General features: G+C 33.1%; 1 protein-coding gene across 4 annotated transcripts in view; it reads left to right on the forward strand.

Moving 5' to 3' along the window:
• The window catches only part of SLC25A13 (solute carrier family 25 member 13), a 160,020-nt gene that overhangs the window by 119,704 nt on the left and 18,750 nt on the right, over window positions 1-21,566 (forward strand). For all 4 annotated transcript variants that reach the window (XM_087945407.1, XM_087945406.1, XM_087945408.1 and 1 more), the window contains 3 exons: window positions 7,492-7,544; window positions 8,381-8,461; window positions 21,389-21,529. In XM_087945407.1, coding sequence (XP_087801533.1) covers window positions 7,492-7,544; window positions 8,381-8,461; window positions 21,389-21,529 — 275 coding nt within the window. The remainder of the gene's footprint in view (window positions 1-7,491; window positions 7,545-8,380; window positions 8,462-21,388; window positions 21,530-21,566) is intronic.

The following is a 21,566-nucleotide window of genomic DNA, read 5'->3' on the forward strand; positions in this document are numbered from 1 at the left end:
GTTCCAGAGGGTGGAAATCATGGCAGAAAAGGCCCTTCTCCTGGACCCTGTCAACTAGAATTCCTTGACTAACAGGGTCTGCAGCATGCCGATTCTTCTGTCACCAGTGGATAGGCCAATCCTATTAGGGTGAGATGCTGTCTTAGGTACCCTAGGCTCAAAACCTTAACATGTTTTCTTTGTGTTTTTTTTTAGTAAAAGGTATTTCTTTTCAATGCTTTAAAAGCAACAACTTCGGAGTAAATTTAATTGATTATATGTAAAGTATAGGGTTTTTTTTTCTAATTCATAACCTGTTCCCAGGCTTGTAAAATAACATAGCAATATAACATTGATATTTTGGGATGTTAGTTTTTATTTTAACATAGCTTGCTGTTGTTAAAAATTTAAAGGGTTTGAAGCTATATTACTTGGAAGCAGTTCAATATTGTTACTATGCAATATTGTTACTATGACCAGTTCTGTTTTCCAGGCATTTTACCTGTTTTTAAGCACTATGGTTGAACATTAGACTTTATGATGCAAAACATCTGCTCTACTGCAGAGTTAAAGCTGCTTCCTTCTGGCAAATGTTTCATTTTCAACCCCCCCCTCCCCTCAATTATTTTGCTTTTCTTCTGCTTTTGATGGCTTCTGAGTACATGATATAGAATGCCAGAATAATGTTGTGTTTTAAAATCTTCTGCCTCTGATTTGGTTGATTGCTATAGTGATAATCGAAAAACTGAACACAAATACACACATTTTTTCAAAAAAGTAGAATTCATATTTAATATAGTAAATATATTAAATTCATGTGAATGCTGTTATCCTTTCTAAGCCATTCTAAGTTCTCACATTTTGATTGGTCTTAAAAAAATTTCAGGCTACTATTTTAAAATAATAGTACGGTTTATAGCATTGTCATTTACTTGCAATTAAAAATTAGTTTTAGATCATTATGATCGTAAATGAAATAAACTTACAGTGCACTGGAAAATCTTTCAATATTTGTCTCTTATATTCTTATGAATTGTATTAATCCAAAAAGTTATTCAAACGCAGGGTATTTTATGCTAATTTTTATTCTGAATTTTATCCAACCCCCTATTCTATATATGAAATGCAAAAGTGTTGAACAGGAATTCTAGATTGTAGAAAAAGCATTTCTTTGGAGAAGTGTGCACCCCAAATATAAATGCTTGGACTTAACTATGTATGTCTTTGGAATGATTAATTTTTATTTACCACAACATAGCACACAGTATTTATGCTTGGGTTTCAAATTCTCTCTTTGTTGAACATGAATTATACCATCTTGTGGATCTTAGGAGTCTCTTTAAAAAGGGAAAAAAGTCTTGATCCTGTTGAATGAAAGAAGGAACAAGTTACTCCATGCACAACGCAGTTGAGACATCCATATTGAGATCCTCAACGTTATGTTTAAGAATCAGTCCTTAGTAGAGGAACTGTCAAGGATTTTCATTTAATGACATCATGCCATATTATCTACCCACATCTCTTCTCCGTTATAAAATTTAACCTGCATTTTATCATATTCACCACGATTCTATTGGATGCAGAAACATTCTTTTTATCAATTGTATCTTCCTAGTGTTCTTATTTTAATAGCAAGCTACAAAAACATTTTTTTATTTTCTCAAGCATTTGAAATATGTAAAGTGTATAAATTCCTTGGCTGTTTTCTTAAGGTAAGTCTCATTAAGTAATAGGGCATCTACTGTAAGCCTAAGCAGATATAAAAAAATATACTTAATAATCTCTTTAATACATTCTATATGCGATTGTGTGTGTGTGTGTGTAATTAAATTTATTAGGTTTTTACTGTGGCTTTGAAAACTACTCTGGAAGGTCAAGTAAAAAGTGGTATATAGGCCTTTCTAAATAAATAAATATATCTGATGGAAGGAATGCCTTGATAGCCAAATCGCCTTATATTAAGCAAAACTATCAGTCCATTTTGCTCCTGTATGGCTAATGAAAGTATTGGAAATAGCCAGTTTGACCATCAAACTACAGAAATAAGATATAGAGAAGCTGTCCAATTTCTGTTTGATTTGATCTTTGAATCTATTGAACTTATAGTCACTAGACAATCCCTGGCTCTATTTCTATTAGGTTCAAGTCCCAAAGTCCCTCCTGCTTTCTCAGGAGGCAACTGGACTTTCTTGTTTTTTGTTTTGAAGACATTTAGCAGCTGGTAATTGGCAAGGAATATAAATTCTTCCATTCCCCACTGTCCTTAGCTGAAGAAGCATCTTGGTTGAGAAGTGAAACACCTTCAAAAGGAAAAAACAAGAAAGTCCAGTTGTCTCCTGAAAAAACATCTTTGGGACAACTATGACCTGGATGACTGAGAATCTCTACAGACTATTAGGTTCAAGCTTTTTAGCCTGCTTTTCAGAACTGGATCAAATGGTAGATTGCTTACCAACCTGTCAGATAATTGGTTCCATTCTTAAATAGTTGAAATTTATACTCTTTCAAACATTTAAAATTCAATTACAATTGATATAATTTAAATCCAATGTTCTGTATTCTGCATTTGGGATGATAATAAAGATATTTTGATCTTTTTTTCTTGGATATCCTTTCACATTCTTGAGGATTGCTATCCTTCACTTTTTCTTTAGGTAAAACAATCATGCTCCTGTCAAACTCAGTTGGACTTAATTTATAGTCGTCAATCATCCCTGTTCCTCTTCCTGAACATAATACAGGTGGTCTTAAATTTTGTTATACAAAACTGGATATAATACTTGATGTAGGGATTAAAGAAATAAAGTATTAATTCCTGTGATTTGAAAACTATGCCTCTGCTGATGCAATTAAAATAGTTTACTTTTTTAAAGCTATTTCACACTCCTAACTCATATTCGTTTAGCAATCAACTACAAAGTATTTTTAAGTACTACTATCAGGTATCACCTGTGTATTTAATTTCTATTTTTTAATTGCATAACTTTCCATTTTTCTCTTTCTAAATCTTTTGCTTCCCATCTGTTTCCTTGACTTAACAAGATTGCTTTGGTTCTTATTTCTGCCTTCTAGAATATTAAGTGTCCTATCCAATTTTGTGTGATCTGCAGCACTTTCTCTTTTTCCAAGTCATTAATAGAAGCTTTTTAAGAATACAGAATCCATTTCTCAATACCTTTCTCTATTCCAGCCCTAATTCTAGAATTTTAGTATCTGAATGTCAAATTGACTGATCAGTAGTTCACCATATCTACTTTCCTTCCTTTTTTATTTATTTATATTTATTGAGAGTTTACATACAGTAGAAGTCAAATGTAAAGGTGAAAGGAAAAAAAAGAAATAGGTGCAAGAAAGAAACTAAAGTTATGAAATACCTTAACAGAAAGTCCCAATCTTCTCTCCAACAAATAAGTATAATCTTATAGTCCTTCCCTTTTAGATGTTATACAAATCCCTTCAACCTGTCACTTTTTTCACATATTTTTCAATCCTCAAATCCATGAATCATGTCATTTGTTTTCTTTCACCAAATCTCTAGATAGGTAGTCCTTCATTTATAACCACTTGTTTAATGTCTATTCAAAGTTAAATCACCAGAAAAAGTGACTTATGACTATTTTTCATACTTAAGACCGTTGCAGCATCGCCAAAGCCACATTATCAAAATTTGGATGCCTGGCAACTGGTTCATATTTAGGAAAATTGCAATGTCCTAGGACCACTTGATCACATTATGTGATCTACTGACAAGCAAAGTCAATTGGGAAGCCAGATTCCCTTAGTATCTGCGATATGAACTTAACAACTGGCAAGAAAGGTTATAAAATGCAGCAAAATTCACTTAACTACTGTCTTGCTCAACAACAGAAATTTTGGGCTGAGGACTATCTATATAAAGTTCACAGTCTTTCAAAAAAAAAAGTTGTTTTTTCTCTCGCTTTCCCCAGTTTTAAGTCATTTGCTCTGTTTCAGTGACTCCCCTTTTTATTATTTGTCCAGAATGTCTTAAAAGTAGTAAATAAAATTTTGATAGTTGTTCAGTATCCTATGATGCAATTCTGGCTCGGGAGATTTTAACTCAAAAGTCAATAGACAGTCCCTGGCCATGTTTCTATTAGGTCAAGTGTTTCATCCTGCTTTTCACCATTGGTTTCTTTGCAAAAGACAAAACATGAGCAGAGTGGTTCTGAATTTTAATGGTTTTCCAATTGTTTTGGGCAAAGCAATTTTTATCTTTTTTTTTTTGAAAATTTTATTGATTTTTTAAAACAAACATAAACAAACAAAACATAAAACATAAAAAATATAAACATCTTTTTTTGAAAGCAGCATAGTCCCGGGTTACATCTCTTCGTACAGACACAAATTCAAGTCCATGCTCATTTTTATATTCCATTCCATATCTTATTACTATTCTACATTTTCAATATAGCTTCTCCCCTCTTTTAACTTTCTTAATTTTATTTTATTTATTTCATCTCAATTCAAATCATTGTGCTTATATTCTTTGTCTGTCCTGTTTCAACTACTATCTTTTCTCATTAAACAAAATTTCTCCTGTAATCACTGATTGGAGTATGACGCCTTTATATCTTTCCCCTAAAATTATAACACTTAATATAATACATAACTTCCATTCGGATTCTGCTTGGTACTTTCTAAAACTACATACTGTATTTTAAAAAAAGAAAAAATTATTAAATGTATAATATAATTAGAACAACAATCCATACCAATTCAATTCTATCATTAATATTAATATTCATTTAAATCTTAACATTTTACACATTACTTTTCAGATAAATATCATACTTCTATGGGAACACTTAAAAACTTTCCATAGTTAATTCCCCCCCACTTCACTTATATGTTATAAAACATTGAATAATTAAAATGTTCCCGTTCCTTCTTCATTCAATTCTCTCATTTATTTTATTTCATTTATTTTGTTCACAAAAATTTCACTAAATTACACTGACTATTTTATTCCTCTTTTTAATCATATGTTGTTTCCAATTTTCTAACATTATTTCTATTAAAAATATAAAAATACCATCTTATGTACCTTCACAGAATCCCTTTTTCAGTTAGATTTTCACCCATTATCTCTGAATAGGTCCTGTTTCTTTACATCTTGCTCCAAACCTTTGTAACTTCTCTTCCTTTCCTTCTTCCCTTTCTTCTTCTCTCTCCCCTTTTTACCCCCTGTCTCTCCACCTCCATTTTCCTCTTCTGTATTCCCCTCTTCTGTTGCTTTCCAACATTATATCCACTTTTCAAATTATTTTTCCCTTTTTTGGTTGTTTTTTTTAAGTCTTAAATTCTCCATTCTCTTTCCCCCCTTTCCCCTTTCTTCCCCAGATAGAGTTACTTGTTCATTAAAGATGGCTTCTTCTTTGTCCCAATCTTGTTGCGTAGTCTTTTCTTGTTGTTTCTCGTAGTTACGAATTGCCATTTCTAAGAATTGAAAAACGGAGCCAAAGGAGCCCTTCCCTTCTTGTGTCTCTTCTTTATATTTTTTAAATTCCATTTTCAGTTCATCCAGAGATAGTGCCATTGTAATTTTTTTTAAACAACCACCCAGTTGTTTTTAGTCATTCAAATATAATATCCAAAAATCCCAAAGTCACCAAGCAATCCAAATACACACAAGCTGTTTCTTTTTACACTTTCTTCTTTTTTCACTTTCTCTTCCTGGAGTTACTATTTAGTTACAAAGTTCCAGTTAAAATGTATCTTTTAGAAGTCTTATTGAGATTTTACATTAAATTCTTTTGAAGTCCAGGCAGTCTCCTCCTTCCAGATCCTGCTCTTATTCTTTTCCTCTCCCTTCCTACTTATAGACAAAAAGGATTTTTTAGTGTCCAGAAATCTTTATTGTCCCTTTGGCATTTAATTATATTTTCAGCTTAATTATTGGTGCCAAAGCGGATTTTTCCTATTTCTTATTCAGCTCTCTTCATTGTCAATGTGAGGAAAGAGAGAGAAGGAAAAAAAACTTTCCCTTTTCACTTTCTTTTGCTGCTTGCGACTCTTGTTTGGGAGCGATGTTATCTTTTATAAAATTTAAATTCCAGGGTACCTTAGTTGTTGCTTTTTATCCCGGTCAGCCAAAACTTTCACTTCTTATCTTCCTCCTGCATGTTCTTTTCCGGTTGAGTGCTTCTTTGAGGTGGTCATTTCTGACCACCGCTCCTACCGCCTTCGGGAAAGGGAGTTTGACCATCTGAGGAGGAGAGATGCGGTTCTCCTCGACCCTGCTGGTGATCTCCCCCCTCTTTACCACCTCTAGGGGGTGGCTTAGCCCCGAAACCAGCTGGCTCGGGGCGCTCCAGTGGCGAGCCCAGGCAGAAACCGCGCACGATCGTGGATTCCTGCCTGCCACCAAAGCCCTGCAAAGTGGAAGTCACAATTTTTATCTTTTTCATATGGTCTTTTTAAAACCAGATTCTAAGGACTGAGCATGGGTCTTATGGCTATCAATCTAGATCCACCCCTTAAAAACTGGTCAGATGTAACATTTTGTTTTTCTACACAACAGACTGGATTTCAGTGTATACTTCTTTGAGAATAAAGTCCAATGAATTCAATGGGACATTGTAGAAGATGTGCATATTGCTAATAGCTGTCAAGTAGTACATCTGCATGTAATTTCACTGCAGCAAAAATAGATAATCTGACTCTCTAGTATTTTGGACTGTCAGCTTCCATCAGCTCTAACTATAGCATGTTAGATTTCCATGTGGAAATCTGGAGACCATCAAGTTGCCTACATCTTAGAATAAGGAGATATTGCAAAAATGAGATTGTATTTTGGAAGTATGGCTTCCTGTTACACAAACTATATTCACAGCATTATTATAAAAATAAATTATAATGCTACTTTATTATTAATTTCTGTCTTTTTAAAATGTTACCAGCTATCTTGAGTATTCATTATAATATAAGGCAGAACATGATTCAAATAAATAAATAAATGCCACAATGCAAGTTACACCAGGAATTTTCGGATCTATTTTGTGTATGTTTTTATGTAGTTGTGAAAGAAGAGAGTAAGTATAAGAGAAGAAGGTTGAAGTCAGAAATTCAGAAAATACAGACTCTTAATTGTAGAAGCAAAGAGTAACTATCTTTGGCAATCATTCTAATTCTGTTTATCAGCCCACTTTGCCTTCCTGGTTTTGGAGATATGGAGAAGAACTAATACAGTATTTTTATAAGAGTCCAAGTAAAGCTAAGTAAAACATGAGTTTTTTCAATTATGTTTATCATTTTCTCACATTTTTAAATATATATAATTATTGTTTGAATCAAAGCAATGCTGAATTTTGCATGTGTGTATGTGTGTATGTGCACATGTAAAATGTATTTTATATAGTATCCACACAGATAATCTTGCTAAACATAATAATTTAAAATTGCTCTTAAGATGCCATTCCCCTTAAGAAGCAAAATTAATAACAATCTATTTTATTGGTATACTTAACTGCTATATTTTTTTATATTTTATAGGTCTTCTGCCGCAGCTCCTGGGGGTAGCTCCAGAAAAGGCCATAAAGCTTACTGTAAGTTTAGAGCAAAACATTGAGTCATTCTTAATGTATTATTTTCAATTTTCAGTATTTTGGTTATATGCTTAAAGTGTGCATTGGTATATTTTTCTTGGGCAAAACTATACTTGTACGGTATGTTGTTACATGTTTGTAGTTTACTTTCTTTTGTATTTTGGGTGAGAATCCTCCATGTGGCAATTTCAAATTAAAAGTTTGATGCAGGACCTTTACGTACTTTTAAAAATTCAGAAAACTTTATTGCTACTTTTTACCTCATTGCTTATTTAACTGGACTACTACAGAAAAAGAGACTTGTTAAGATGTTAATTAACTTGCCAATAAACAGCAATTCAAATATTAAATTGTAATAGCTTAAAATAAAATTTATTTTTAACATTTTAATTTTACAAAATATTTCTTCAAAAATATGTTTGTAGAAAGCATTAAGTTCAGACTGACCGGTAGTAGGTTTTTTGAAGTATAATTCAGAAATATATGGATGCAAAGCTTAATTTTTTTATGTATAAACAACCTCTGATACTTGAATTCTTGTGTTATATTTATTTATTTATTTTGTCATAAGCTTACAATACAGTAGAAATAAGAATAAACATAAGTTTAACTATAAGAAATAGGAACTAATAATTGGGGACAATAGGACAGGGATGGTAGGCATTATTCTGCATTTATGCACGCCCCTATAAATCTGTTCCAAGGTGAGTAAAATCCACCCAAGGACACAGATACACACAGTACTGCTGATATTACTTAAAATTTATACTTGAAAATGTATATTGACACTTTAATTTTAAAAGTTTGTATATGTTTTTTTAATGTTTTTTTTTAAGGTAAATGATTTTGTGAGAGACAAATTTATGCACAGAGATGGTTCTATTCCTTTTCCAGCAGAAATTCTTGCTGGGGGCTGCGTAAGTATACTTTTTCTCTTTCACTAGGATGTTAAAGAAACACAATTATAAATCAACCCACCAACCTTAGGATTTAATTTGAACTGGATAAATAATCAAGCTGTTTTTAAATTAATAAGCTAATGGCAGCAATTTAATATTGGAAAGGAGAACAGTTTAGTTGTTTTTAAAAACTGTGGCTTAATAATTATTTTGTGTTGGGGGATTGCTTGGCATTTTGAAGTCTAAATGGTTATAGACATAATTACTTACCATTGTATTCATCTAAAAGCTGGCTTAAGACCCACTTCCAGTTTAGTATTTATCTTGTTTCCTTTTCTTCCGCTTCTTGCCATTTTTCACTTGAGCTTTTTTGGTCTAAATGTGACTTGCTTAAAGGCCACAAACTGCAGAAGTAACCTTATTGTTCTATCATTGATAGTTTTTATATTATTAATTTAAGCACTTCATGTATTTCTTCATTGTACTTCATGTAGCTAAAATGTTTTATATGTGTTATGCTTTGTTTTCATAAAGTACACTTCTCATAAAGTATACTTTATAAAACAAGTCATTCATTCTGTGAATGCAATTTCTGCTGATCAGTTTTGCCATGGCAGTTTCTATAATGATATAGGAATATTGGGGGGAGGGGTGTTGATTTTATTTTGTTGGAGCAATTATAAATCCATTTTGCATGAAATGAACTCTTGTTAAAGATAATGACATTTTAAAGACAGAGTGCTGTTCATTTAACTCACTTTGATCAGTGGGTAGGAAAGAGCTGGTGGAGCTCACTGGTAAATTTCGGCTGTCATAAGAACGATGAGGTCATTTTTTTAAATCAGTTAAATTCCTGCTGAAAACAATGTAGAAATACAAAACCAATTGTACCAAACTCTCTCTTAATAATAACAGAGAAATTTGTATATTCTTTCTTCCAAAAAGCACACTACGTAGGTAATTGTGCAATTATATTTATTCAGTGTTATGTAAATAGGACAGACCTAGTTCCTTTTTGCAATTCACCTTAGATAAAGAGATGCTCTGTTTGATCAATGACCTGTCATGTATTGCCAGATAGCTTACCTACTCTGTAACTGAAGAAGTATTTAAGGGAGAGGTATTTTAAAGTTTTAAAAAGTTTTTTTTTAATTATAGAGTTTTCAATTTATAAGCAGGATTAATTAAACTAAAACAAAAAAACCTAAATGATGTAGAATAAAAGTTATCAGATGAAACCTAAGTAACATTAAAATATTATTACAATATTTTTATACATTATCTTCATTGTGGTAGTTTGTCCACTGGGATTATTTTTCCTAAATAAGCAATGTTTTGCATTTGTTCTTTGTAAGTTATGTCCGGAAGAAGAGCAATCTCTTTGAAAACCATGTTTACTACAACTCTCTGCTGGCATTTTCTTCTAAAATTAATTATGTGATTCTTCATAATTTCCTGGCAGTAGATGTTTGATGGCAAACAGCCCAAGGCTTCCTTTGAACTGAAGTGTTTAAATAAAGATCAGCGCCAGGTAGATAGGACGAGGCTTGTGTTGTCTCCCTGTGGGTGGCCTTGTTTCATTATGTTTTGGTATCTTTTTCAAAGCTGGATGCACAGAATTGAGATAGCTAGATCCTACATAATGTATGTCTTTCTGCTTGTTCTAAATTAGTTTCCCCAATCTGATGGCATACAGATATGCTGTACATCAACTTTCATAATTTCCCATGAACGAAGGTTGTGTCTGTGCTGTTGAGTTGCAAAAAAATGCAGGGCATCAGGTTAGGAAAGGGTGTTGTAAGACAAGCTTAAGAAATGCACTGATGATGGGTCTGAATATAGAAAGCCTAATCTTGGCAAAGGAATCCTTGATTTAGAAAAGCTATTGCAGGGATACGTGTCATGTGTTCTTTTACAATGGAGGATGAGGGTATATTTTCCTTAAATTTCCTTAATATTTTTTTTTAATCCCAGATAAGATGAAATGATCATGATCATGATGTGGTGGTTGTGGTTTGAATCTTTTCCTTAAGTTTCAATTTTGTCATCCTAAAGCTAGGAAGATAAATAATTATAGTGTATTCTGTCCTGGTTAATCTTAAATCCAAAGTGAAAGATAAATGAGACTGTAATTATTGAACTCAATCTGATGTAGAGGGTACATCGTATTGTGTTCAATAGTTGCAGGTGACCATAGAAAGACATAAATACAACCACCATCTTTCTTAAAATTGTCACTAAATTTTAATGTGACATAAACAAGAAATCACTAAATACTTAAAAGCGGGGTCATAGAAACTTAATTAAATTTAAACCACACTTTCATTTTTATCTTGGCTTTTACCACTTTTTCATCCTAGTCACATCTACTGATCTACCCTAATCTAACCTAGAAGAATTGTATGCCCAAAGGCTAAAAGATAGTTATTTAATTTATAGTAATTCTTTAAATATTTGTTCAGAATAATCTCTTCTGAATTTGCTCTAAGTTTATGCGTGCAAAATTTGAGTTTTACTATTTTGTTTTATCCTTAGATTATTATGTTTTAAGGTTATTATTATGGTTGGTCACACAGTCAATTAAACGTTTTGAATAATTTGGCATTTTCTTCCACCTACCAAGGATCTGGGAAGGCAATGTTGTTTGTAGTATTAAAAGTTTCATTACAGATGTAAGTTTTTGCAAATAAAGCTGGCCTTTGCAATTGACTGCTGATAACTTTGTCAGTGCCAATGGTGTTAATCTTTCTGTATTTGTGATAGGTGAAGAGCTTTTCTTATAGTAGTCCTGCAGCTACTGGTGCTGGTTGCTCTGGAAACTTCCTGAGCTCTGAAGCTCATTCATTAACAGATATCTAAGAACTCCAATACTTAGCATGGTCCTTGTTCATCTGGGTAACAATTGTTTTGGTATGGATAAATTATTATTTTCAAATTATGTCTCACCATATTATTTATGGAAGACACTCAGATGAAACCTGTCCAGTATAGTTGAACATGTGGCATAGCTTTCATCTTCCTCAGGGCATGCAAACCCTAAAGGGACTTCAAGGTAGTGCCTCACTGAGGAGGAGGAGAAAGAGAATCTCCAACAATGTAAAACCACAATTCTTTAAATGGAGTTGGCCTTCATATACATCAAGTTCTTTCCAATAATTTAGGACATTGTAATATAGTAATACTCTACCGTGCTAATGCAGCTGACAGAATAATGTTTCATTATTCTTTCTCTCCTCTCCTCTTCCACCCCCCTGTCTAAAACAAGGATTCCTTCACCAGTATTAGGTATTATTCAATACAGATCAATCATCAGATGCATTTCTTAAGCTTGTTTTATAACAGCTTTTCCTAATCTGGTGCCCTGCATTTTTTGTAACTAAACATTTTGATATAATCAAAATACAAAATTAAAATTAAAACTATAAACTCTCCTCCCCCTGTCCCACATATACACTTTCTCATGCCAACTTTAGGCAATCTAAAACTCTGATAGAAGAAAATTAGAAAATTCATGTTGGAAGTTCCAAAGAATTTACAGAAAATCCAGATCCAGATTATTGAACAACATGAAGTTCCTAATTTTCTTCTATCAGAATTTTTAGGCTGTCTAAAGTTGGCACACGAAAGTGTGTATGTGGGGGGCGGAGGTGTTTACAGTTTTAATTTTTACTGTCCATTCAGAATTGATTTGATGTTGTAATTGCGTTGCTTGATTTAAATGCAACCATTCTTTATCTGTGGTGTAGATAAATGGATTGGGTGATAGTGAAATTCCTGATGGAATTGCCTCACTTGAAACCTCTTTGGCTTTAGGAGCTGAATTATACCCTAATATGAATTACTTGGGAAGTCTTATGGAACTTAAGTCCAGTCTATCCATATAAAACTTCCCTGGAAATTTGCCACCTTGAATGAATTCATTTCATCACCATCAGCTTTGGACCATTGTTGAAGCCCTCAGGATAAGCTGAGATTCCATTTAATTATGTCTTAGTGGTCAAGTAGAAAAAGAAAAGAACCAGTGATAAAACACACACTTTATAGGTGTAAAGTTCCATTATGTCTCTAGCAATTGTTCAACAGATAGATGACCTATTATTAGATGACCTAACCTATTATTCTGCAGGGCTTCTTACAGAATATTATATAGAAATATTGTGTTTGCAGTTTCAACATGATAGAAATATCATACATAATACATGATCATTTTAACTTATCTGCTATGAATTGTACTTTTTAAAATTAAATGAAGTTTATATACAAGATAGCTAGGCAACACGGAACTTAAGATATTGGATTTCACTTTTGGTTAGTACAATTCATAGCAGATAAGTTAAAATGATCATGTATCATGTATGATATTTCTATCATGTTGAAACTGCAAACACAATATTTCTATATAATATTCTGTAAGAAGCCCTGCAGAATAATAGGTTATTTACACCGGTTTATCCAGTACTGCTTCCACTATTTATGTGGAATCGCCATGTTTTGTGAGTATATGGTAGTTCATACAACAGTGTCATTTTAATCTGCCGCATTATTCCCATAGCAAGGGTGGGAGACATTTGGAAATTATGTGCCTCCACTTACATTTGCAATTCCCAATCCCCATTATTGAATCACCGAGATTCAGTAAGAAAACGATGAATAAATGATAATTTGACTATTTCATGAGGACTCACAGGGAGACCTGCTGTGACTATTTTTCTAGACAATTAATTGAATTGAATTATTGTAATGTTGATTCCTGATATATATGATTGTTTATAACATTGAATTTAATCTTACATCTCTTATCCATTCAATTTTATTCTAAATTACATATTTGTATAGATACCTGTCATTTAGAGTTGGTTGATTGGAGTGACCCATAAGCCTTGTAAAACGTAATGTTTATATTTTGAGTTATGCTATTTTGAGGATTAAAACTCTTTAACACTTGTAGCTTTTTTCCCTTGGAAAGCTTTGTCCTTATGCAAGTGTAGACTGAAAAAAATGAACTCTTTTTCATTTGATCTGATCAGTTACTTTATTTGGTAGGTGCCTTTTTAAAGTCAGGAAAATGAACTTGGGAGAAGTTATGTGTAAGGCATCCAGAAAGCTTTGAAATTCAGCTGCCATTATGTTTATGTAAATTAGCATACAGTATGTTCTAACTTCTTTATAGGAGCCAAGATTATATTTAGTGTGGAATGCTTCTACTTCATATGTAATATTGGCTTAGGTAGTTGGATTTGTCAGAGTTGTAATTTCAATACCCACAAAGCCTGGAATGTTTTTTTTTTATTGACTTAATCACTCTTCAGAATTGGAAAAAGACACAACATTGAAATCAGCTGATGCTTGTTATGGCAGGGATGAGCTTTGTAGCTTCTGGCACATTTTGCAGGGTTGAAACTACTCATATGAGTTGATTTTATCTTCAGTCTAAATTAAAAATGCTTTATTCACCACAGTCTAGCAATCTTAACAAAAGCAGATATATTATTTTGCAAAGCAGAATATTATAGGCTTTGTCAGTACCTGGTAATATTGCTTTCTCTAGGTTTAAATTTCATTGATATTATGCCTTAGTTCACATACATGAGTTTATGGGAACATTTAGCAAAGAGCTAATTGAATGATCTAATTAATTATTAATTAGTTTTTACTTACTTAAAACTAATTGATTAATTAAATATATTAATTATTAAAACACTCTCCCTCATTTTTTTTGTGGGCATTCAGGCCTTTTAGGTTCACGGGTTTAAAATATTAAAGAATTTTAAATATTAAATATTAAAGTATTGATGATTGATCATAGGATGTATTCTTTTGTAACTGACAAACAAAAGATTTATATCATATCATACTGATATTAAAAACATATAATTTTTAAAAATTACAATAAAAGTTTAGCTGTCGTCTATGTGCAACCATATAATGCTGTGAAATTGTCATAATAAATAATAAATAGAAATAGTGTCATAGATTTAATTCAAAAATAGACCTCAAGAATCAAACACAGAAGGTCTATAAATCATTAAATGTTACTGTTCATCCCAACTGTCAAAATAGACAGATCCAAATGTTAACATATCCAACATATTCCTTTGATTCCTCAGTTTCACCTTTGAAGATGTTATATCTAATAAAATGAAAATTATTGATCCTTCTATTTTTACAGCATCAAACTGGTCAGAGCTTGTAAAAAAAGTATTTTTCCTACTTAGATATTCCATTAAAAATTAAAACGAAGAAGTCTCCATCTTATTTTTCTCTGTAACTTAATACAATGTTAGTGGAGATTTAAACATTTTCTAATGTTTTGTTAGATTTTGTGTATTACTTAATAGTTTATTTTTAGTTTAAAAATTGGCTTTCCTTTGCCTATTTATTTGAAAAACTTGTCAAGAAATTCTTAAGTTGTGTTACATTCTTTTTTGATAGTTTAAATTCTTTTCATTTCAAATATGCTTTTCAGCATTATAGCTATGTTTTTAAATAACAGCATTGCCATGTATCCAACTATTTTGATTTTGTACCTCTTTATATTCTGTGCAGTAGAAAAGCAAAGTGAAAAGTTGTCTTTCAAGTACTTATGGTCAAACATGGAGAGAAGATCACAGATAAAATGCAGTTGAGAATAATGGGAAGAATATAAGAATGAATGATGGTGCTTATTTAATGAACTTGGAATGATAAATCTATTCCCTTGTATTTTTAAAGTTAGTAATTCCATATCTGTTTCTTGGATGAGATTTCACCAGGAAATCTCAAGGCATTAACTAGAATCAGAAATTGAAAAAAAGCTGTGTAAAATTGTCAAAAGTTGATATTTTGGAACATGTAGAAACATGAACAAAGTAGTTATTTTTCATAGTTATAGTCGTCATACGCAATCTTATAGCAGCCATATAAATATGAAAAAGTGCAGTTACTTTAACAGTCAGAAAAGAGGTGCCTCATGCTTCCATGTGTTCTGTGGCATTTCTTTTAGAGGATTTGTATCATTTTAGAAATAGCATTTCTGAAAGAAAGTCGTAACAAATTACTTCTATGTTTTCAAAAAATAAAATTACATGAATGGATCCAGGAAGCAACTATTAAAACTTTACCATTTAATTATTTAGAAAATGGAAAAAGATTGTGACATATTTTTGACCAAACACTATTTAAACAAATAAATTAACTCATTTTTCATTTCTTAAAAAGTTTGTAGAGCTATTGTCTAATCTGTCTATCTATCTATCTATCTATCTAGCTATCTATCTATCTATCTATCTATCTATCTTTCATCTAATTTATTTTTTCTAACTCTATTCATCTATCCATTTATATCTAATTTAAGTGTAGACTGACTGCCAATGACTCTCTTCCAAGGAAATCTTTGAAACTATTAATTTATTGCCCTATTTACTCATGTACATAGACTCAGAGTAAATCTAGTCAGTTTGTGCCTAGGGAATTTGACATGATTACAGCTGTTAGATGATATGCATATTTTTATATTAAAATAACTACTGTTCATCTACTGATAGAAAGCAATAGAGCTAAAATATTTTTCTTCTAATTTAAAATAGATTTTATACATTGTATTCTTATAAAAATAAAAATATATTCCATAAAATTGAAATTTCAGTGCTTTGGCAGTTTTATCTTTTAGCCCTCTGTGTAGCCTCTTAAGATACAGAAAAGGGGAAGTTAACACAAGTATCTCATTTCATTAGGTTGCAACACTTCATCATATCTCAATGATTTGCAATGATTTGAAAATCTTCCTCACTGTGTAGTTATTTTGAGTTGTGGACACCTCTTGACCCCAAAAAATTAGCAAGTTTACTTTGTTGTATTATGACAATCAGCACAGCAGTACTGAACTAACACTTTCTATTGTGTCCCTAAATGATTGAATGCTGCTCTTTTAGACAAAGAATGAATATCCTGGGTTTTTCCCTTGTTTTTCTATCCTGGGGAATGCAGAGGAAGAATGAAGAAGAAAGACACACGTGTTCAAGGTTATACTGCCATCGAGAGGTGTCTAGTGATATTGTGATTTATTTGTGGTTATTTTAAAAATTTAATTAGAATTATTACTGAAAAAATACAGAAAACAGTTTTGCATTTAAACTACCTTAACCTACCATACAGAAATTGATATTACCCTTGTGTTTGGTAGACCTGAAATTCTGAAACCCATTCAGTTTTTAAACTCATTTCACATTAAAATAATAAAAATATATATTTATTATTTATAAATGTAGAGCAATGTTGTAACAACATTGTAGGTGTTGTGCATAGATTCTTACAACTTGGTGTGTGTGTGTGTGTGTGTGTGTGTGTGTGTGTGTGTGTGTGTGTGTTATAGATTGTAGAAGGTTCAAAGTAAATTCTTTTAAAGTAGCACAACAGTTTAAGGGATGTTGTGACTCAGTGTCTGAGACACTGAGCTTGTCGGTCAGAAAGGTCGGCAGTTCAGCGGTTCGAATCCGTAGCACCACGTAACAGAGTCAGCTCCCATTACTTGTCCCAGCTTCTGCCAACCTAGCAGTTTGAAAGCATGTAAAAATGCAAGTCGAAAAATAGGGACCACTTTGGTGGAAAGGTAACAGCTTTCCGTGTGCCTTCAGCGTTTAGTCATGTCGACCACATGACCACAGAGACGTCTTGGACAGATGTCTTTGGCTTTGTAAGGGAGATAAGCACTGCACCTTAGAGCCGGAAACAACTAGGTTCCTGTCGCAATATGTGCGACAGGAACCTTCACCTTTAACAGTTTAAGGTTCTTGCACAATACATTACAGAGCTTCTGTTTGTTGGAATGTTTGTTTATAACATTTTTATTCTGCTTTTTCTCAAGAAATATTGAGTGGCATCTTAAGGCTCAGTAATTATTAATATTTATATAATTAATAATAAAACTATTAAGCAGTGATCTGTTACTGATTGGTAACATGGACTGACGAGACTAATAAAGAGTTCCATAGGTAAGCATAAATATGAACAGTGTTCTGATAGATAATGTTTTTATCAGAACACAAAATATATTACTAAACATTGATGCTTAGGAAGGATTTGTAATTATGTGAAATGTTAAAATTAGAATTATAAAAAAATTGGAAATAAAATATTGTTTCATGTTTATTTGATGAATAATTGAACATTATATAACGTTCCAAATTAATTTAGAATTATTGTTTTCTAAATTATTGTTTTCTAACTGAAGTTTCTAACTGAAACTTTCCTACTTTTCAGCTATTTCATTTCATTTAATCGGTTGAGTGTGAATGCATATATTTGTATACCAGAGTAATGCATATATGTAAGATTTATCTTTAGTTTTAAGAGGACAAAAATTGTCCAGTGGTTAGGGTTACTAAATTTTCCTTTTCCTCCTGACTTATTATAAGAATATATGGTCATTGTTTGAGGCAGAACATTTATTTATATAATTCATTTGTTATTTTCATAATGCTCTATAAAAAACCCTTCCATTATGCCATTTGGAAAATCCTTGCTATGGAGAACTAAGCTGGAGGAAAGTTATTTTACTACCCATTTCCCCATTTTTGTTCTACCTACACTTTCTTATCAAGACCTAAAGACAATTTATTAAATTATTTATTTATTTATTTTATTAAATATGTTAAAGTGCTTGCATGGGTGTGCATGTGTGCGTGTATCAGAGGTGGGATTCAATTTTTTTTACTAACGGTTCTGTGGGCGTGTTTTGGTGGACATGGCTTGGTGGATGTGGCTTGGTGGGTGTAGTAGGGGAAGGATACTGTAAAATCTCCATTTCCTCCCAACCCCACTAACCTGCTTTCCAGCTCAGTTCTCCTGTGCAGGGCAACAAAAGAAGACCCAGACAATCAGCTGGGACTTGGAAGGCAGAGAATAGATGGGGGCAGTGCCAATCAGAGGTGGTATTCCAAACTACTCAAAATTTCCTCTACCGGTTCTCCAGAACTGGTCAGAACCTGCTGAATACCACCTCTGGCGTGTATATGTGTGTCACACAGGAAACCATTATCCAGATTTTTAGCTAGGGGGCTTTCTTGTTCCTGTCCAAAGAACTGTGTGATTGCAAAGCGCATAATATCTAGTGAGCACTACCTTGATGATTTCTTCACTTTTGCCAGCATTTTGTTGAGTTGCATTATGTAGCATTTTAATAATAACTTTCTGGTTGCTACAAGATGCTCCATTAAATCAAGAATTCCATGTAGATAGTAAGTTTATTTTCAGTGCAGAATGGTACAAATTCATTTCTGATGTAGAAAAAGAGAAAACTCCATCCCAGATGTCCCAGATATTTGACAATTGCAGTGAGATTATTATATGCTCAAAAGTGTGAAGTTCTGATACTATCCACAATAGAGCTAAAGACATCTGTAAACCCTTTATAGAATTTTTGAATGAAACAGAAAAAATACACATGGCTTGTGCCTTAAATAATTAGAAAAAATAAATAATAGGAAAAAACGAACACTTGGAAACCTAGTGTATGAAATAACTTTATAATTACATTTTTTTATTTGCTGCACAGGAAATTAAATAGAAATCCTACTTTGTATCTTTTCTTTCTGCACTTCTTTCTTTGTGCCTTTCCTTCTCTTTGTTTTCTTTATTCTGTATTAGTTTTGCTTAGTTTTATACTCTTGCAATATCTTTCTGTCTGTCTATCATATATCTGTCTATCTTGTTCTGTTGCCAACATGGAAACCTCTAGTTATCCCACCTGATTACTGTTGTTTAAGATATTAAAGGCACAAAGCTATTATTTAAAAAAGGAAGAATATTGTTACATTCTTGTTTTAATTATTTCAGTATAGAGATGATACAGTTGCAGCTCATTAAAATCAAATAGAAGGAAATAGCTAATCTCATATCAATTGTGGAGGGTACTGGAAAAGAGTGGCCCAGAGTGGACTTTTAGTTACATATTTGGCTGAACATCAGAAACCAATGATTTGGCCTCTAATAACCCCAAGTATTACTGTTGATTTCAAAGACTTTTAAGAATGGAGTATAATCTTTGCCTTCTTAATGTAACCCATCTGTATCAGATTCCCTCCATCTGTCTGAAGAAAATTTTTTCTGAGACCATGTCAGCTATGGCAATATTCCCATCATGGTGTTCTCCAGATGTTTTGGACTTCAAATTCTATAATTCTCAATCAGTAAGCCCATTAACCATTCTGACTGAAATTTATGGTAGTCCAACACACCTGATGGGTCATTTGAGATAAACTCTGCAGTAGTGATAATCTATAAGTACAAAAAGAGATACTGACTGATTTTAAACACTTGTAGCTTTTTATTAGAAACTCTGTGCTATTGTGTACTGTGCTACAGTAAGGTAAATAAAGTGAAAAAAGCTTTCCTTCATGAAATACTGTTCCTGAATTCCGATATCTCGCCACCAGTAGCCTTCCAAATCTGCTCTAGTGGGTTGGGGACAAGGGCATCTAGGGAGAGGAATAGTAGGTTGCATTGGGTATTGTGGTCTATGATGCCTTCTTAATTTTTAATTAACTAATTAATTACTTTAATTAATCTGGCCTTTGCACAGATTAGGCCAAGTCAGTTAACAGTTGTTTTCTCTTTCCTCTTACTCAGGGGTGTCAAACTCAAGGCCTGGGGGCTGGATCTGGCCCACGGGGTGCTTAGATCTGGCCCGCGGGGCCACCCTGGAAACAGCGAAGGACCAGCCCGCGGTGCCTCTGCCAGCAAAAACGGAGCTCAGGAGGACTGTATGTGGCCCTCTTGAGCTCCGTTTTCATTGGCAGAGGGTTGCAGGAGGCCATTGCAGCCGAAATGGAGCTCGGGAGCCCGTTTTCGCTGGCAGAGCACTTGGGCCACCACTGGCACCCCCGACACAAGTGACATCGAGCTGGCCACGCCCACCCCGGCTCCCAAAGGTGAAACATAACCCTGTTGCCCCCCTCAATGAAATCGAATTTGACACCCCTGCTTACCAGACTAAAGATAATACATTAAATAGTATATAGAGGAAAGGGTACTCATATCTTCCCATTTAGCATAAAAGACAAAGTTATATTCTTTCTCTGTGCAGCCAAAATGCCCTAGGTTCCTAAAGGCTGGGGAGGATAAGGTTGAGGGAAAGGTGACCAAGAGAATAAGAATATGGATCTATATTATATCTATATATACTATACATGTTCTGCCAGGACTACTTCTATGTATCTCTATTTTTCCTCCAAGCTTATCAGTTGCTGTACATAAGAATAACCTTATTAATGACATACTTAGTCCAAAATGTTCTTTTAAGGTTTATTAGCAGTTGTTCAAAGTAGCCTTTTTAACGACCAAATCATTATCCTATGTCCAAGTAGAACTTTTAATTTGTTGAGTTCAGTGGTAGTACTCTATTGGTTGGAGAAATGAAATAAAATAGAGCTGTCTTGTGCAGAAAGAAATGGGGGTTCAAATTTACTAGAAACAACTGCAAAATGCTATTTGAGATATACCTTTTTTCAGTTCAATAACTTTCAAAAAGGAGAGGAAATTAGTTGTTTAAATACATGTGTTCCACTGCACATTTTGTATAGATGCCAAAATTCAGGAATTGCATGTATGTGTTGGGGGGTGGGGTGGGGGAATCCAGTAATTTGTCTTTTTTTTCTCCAGTCCATAGTCCTTTTGCCAGTTAGATATAGGTTGTCTATGTTTGTTGTTCACTTTACTTTGTATTTCAGTCTATCATTTAGAAGCCGTATCTCGCAATCTATAAAAATAAATGCTTTTAAGGAATGAATTCCCACGTTTAACTTTCAATTCATAGTGCTCGTCACCACTGCCTTTGTTGATTTCAATGTAAAAATCTCATGGAAACACTACTGAAATGAACACGATGTCCTGTTCCAATAGCATTTGGGATAATTTATCTTCTGTTTGTGCTGGAGGGGTAACATATTCACAATGTTGTTTCTTTTTTAGGCCGGAGGATCTCAAGTAATATTCACAAATCCACTAGAAATTGTTAAAATCCGCTTGCAAGTGGCTGGAGAAATCACAACTGGTCCACGTGTTAGTGCCCTTACTGTCTTGCGGGACCTGGGATTTTTTGGGCTTTATAAGGTAAATTCGTTTTGATTGTACTTCTGAATTGAACAGC

Source organism: Notechis scutatus, chromosome Z (genome assembly GCF_049901735.1).
Source record: "Notechis scutatus isolate UNSWTSFEM ecotype Mainland chromosome Z, rNotScu1.2, whole genome shotgun sequence".
NCBI lineage: Eukaryota > Metazoa > Chordata > Lepidosauria > Squamata > Elapidae > Notechis > Notechis scutatus.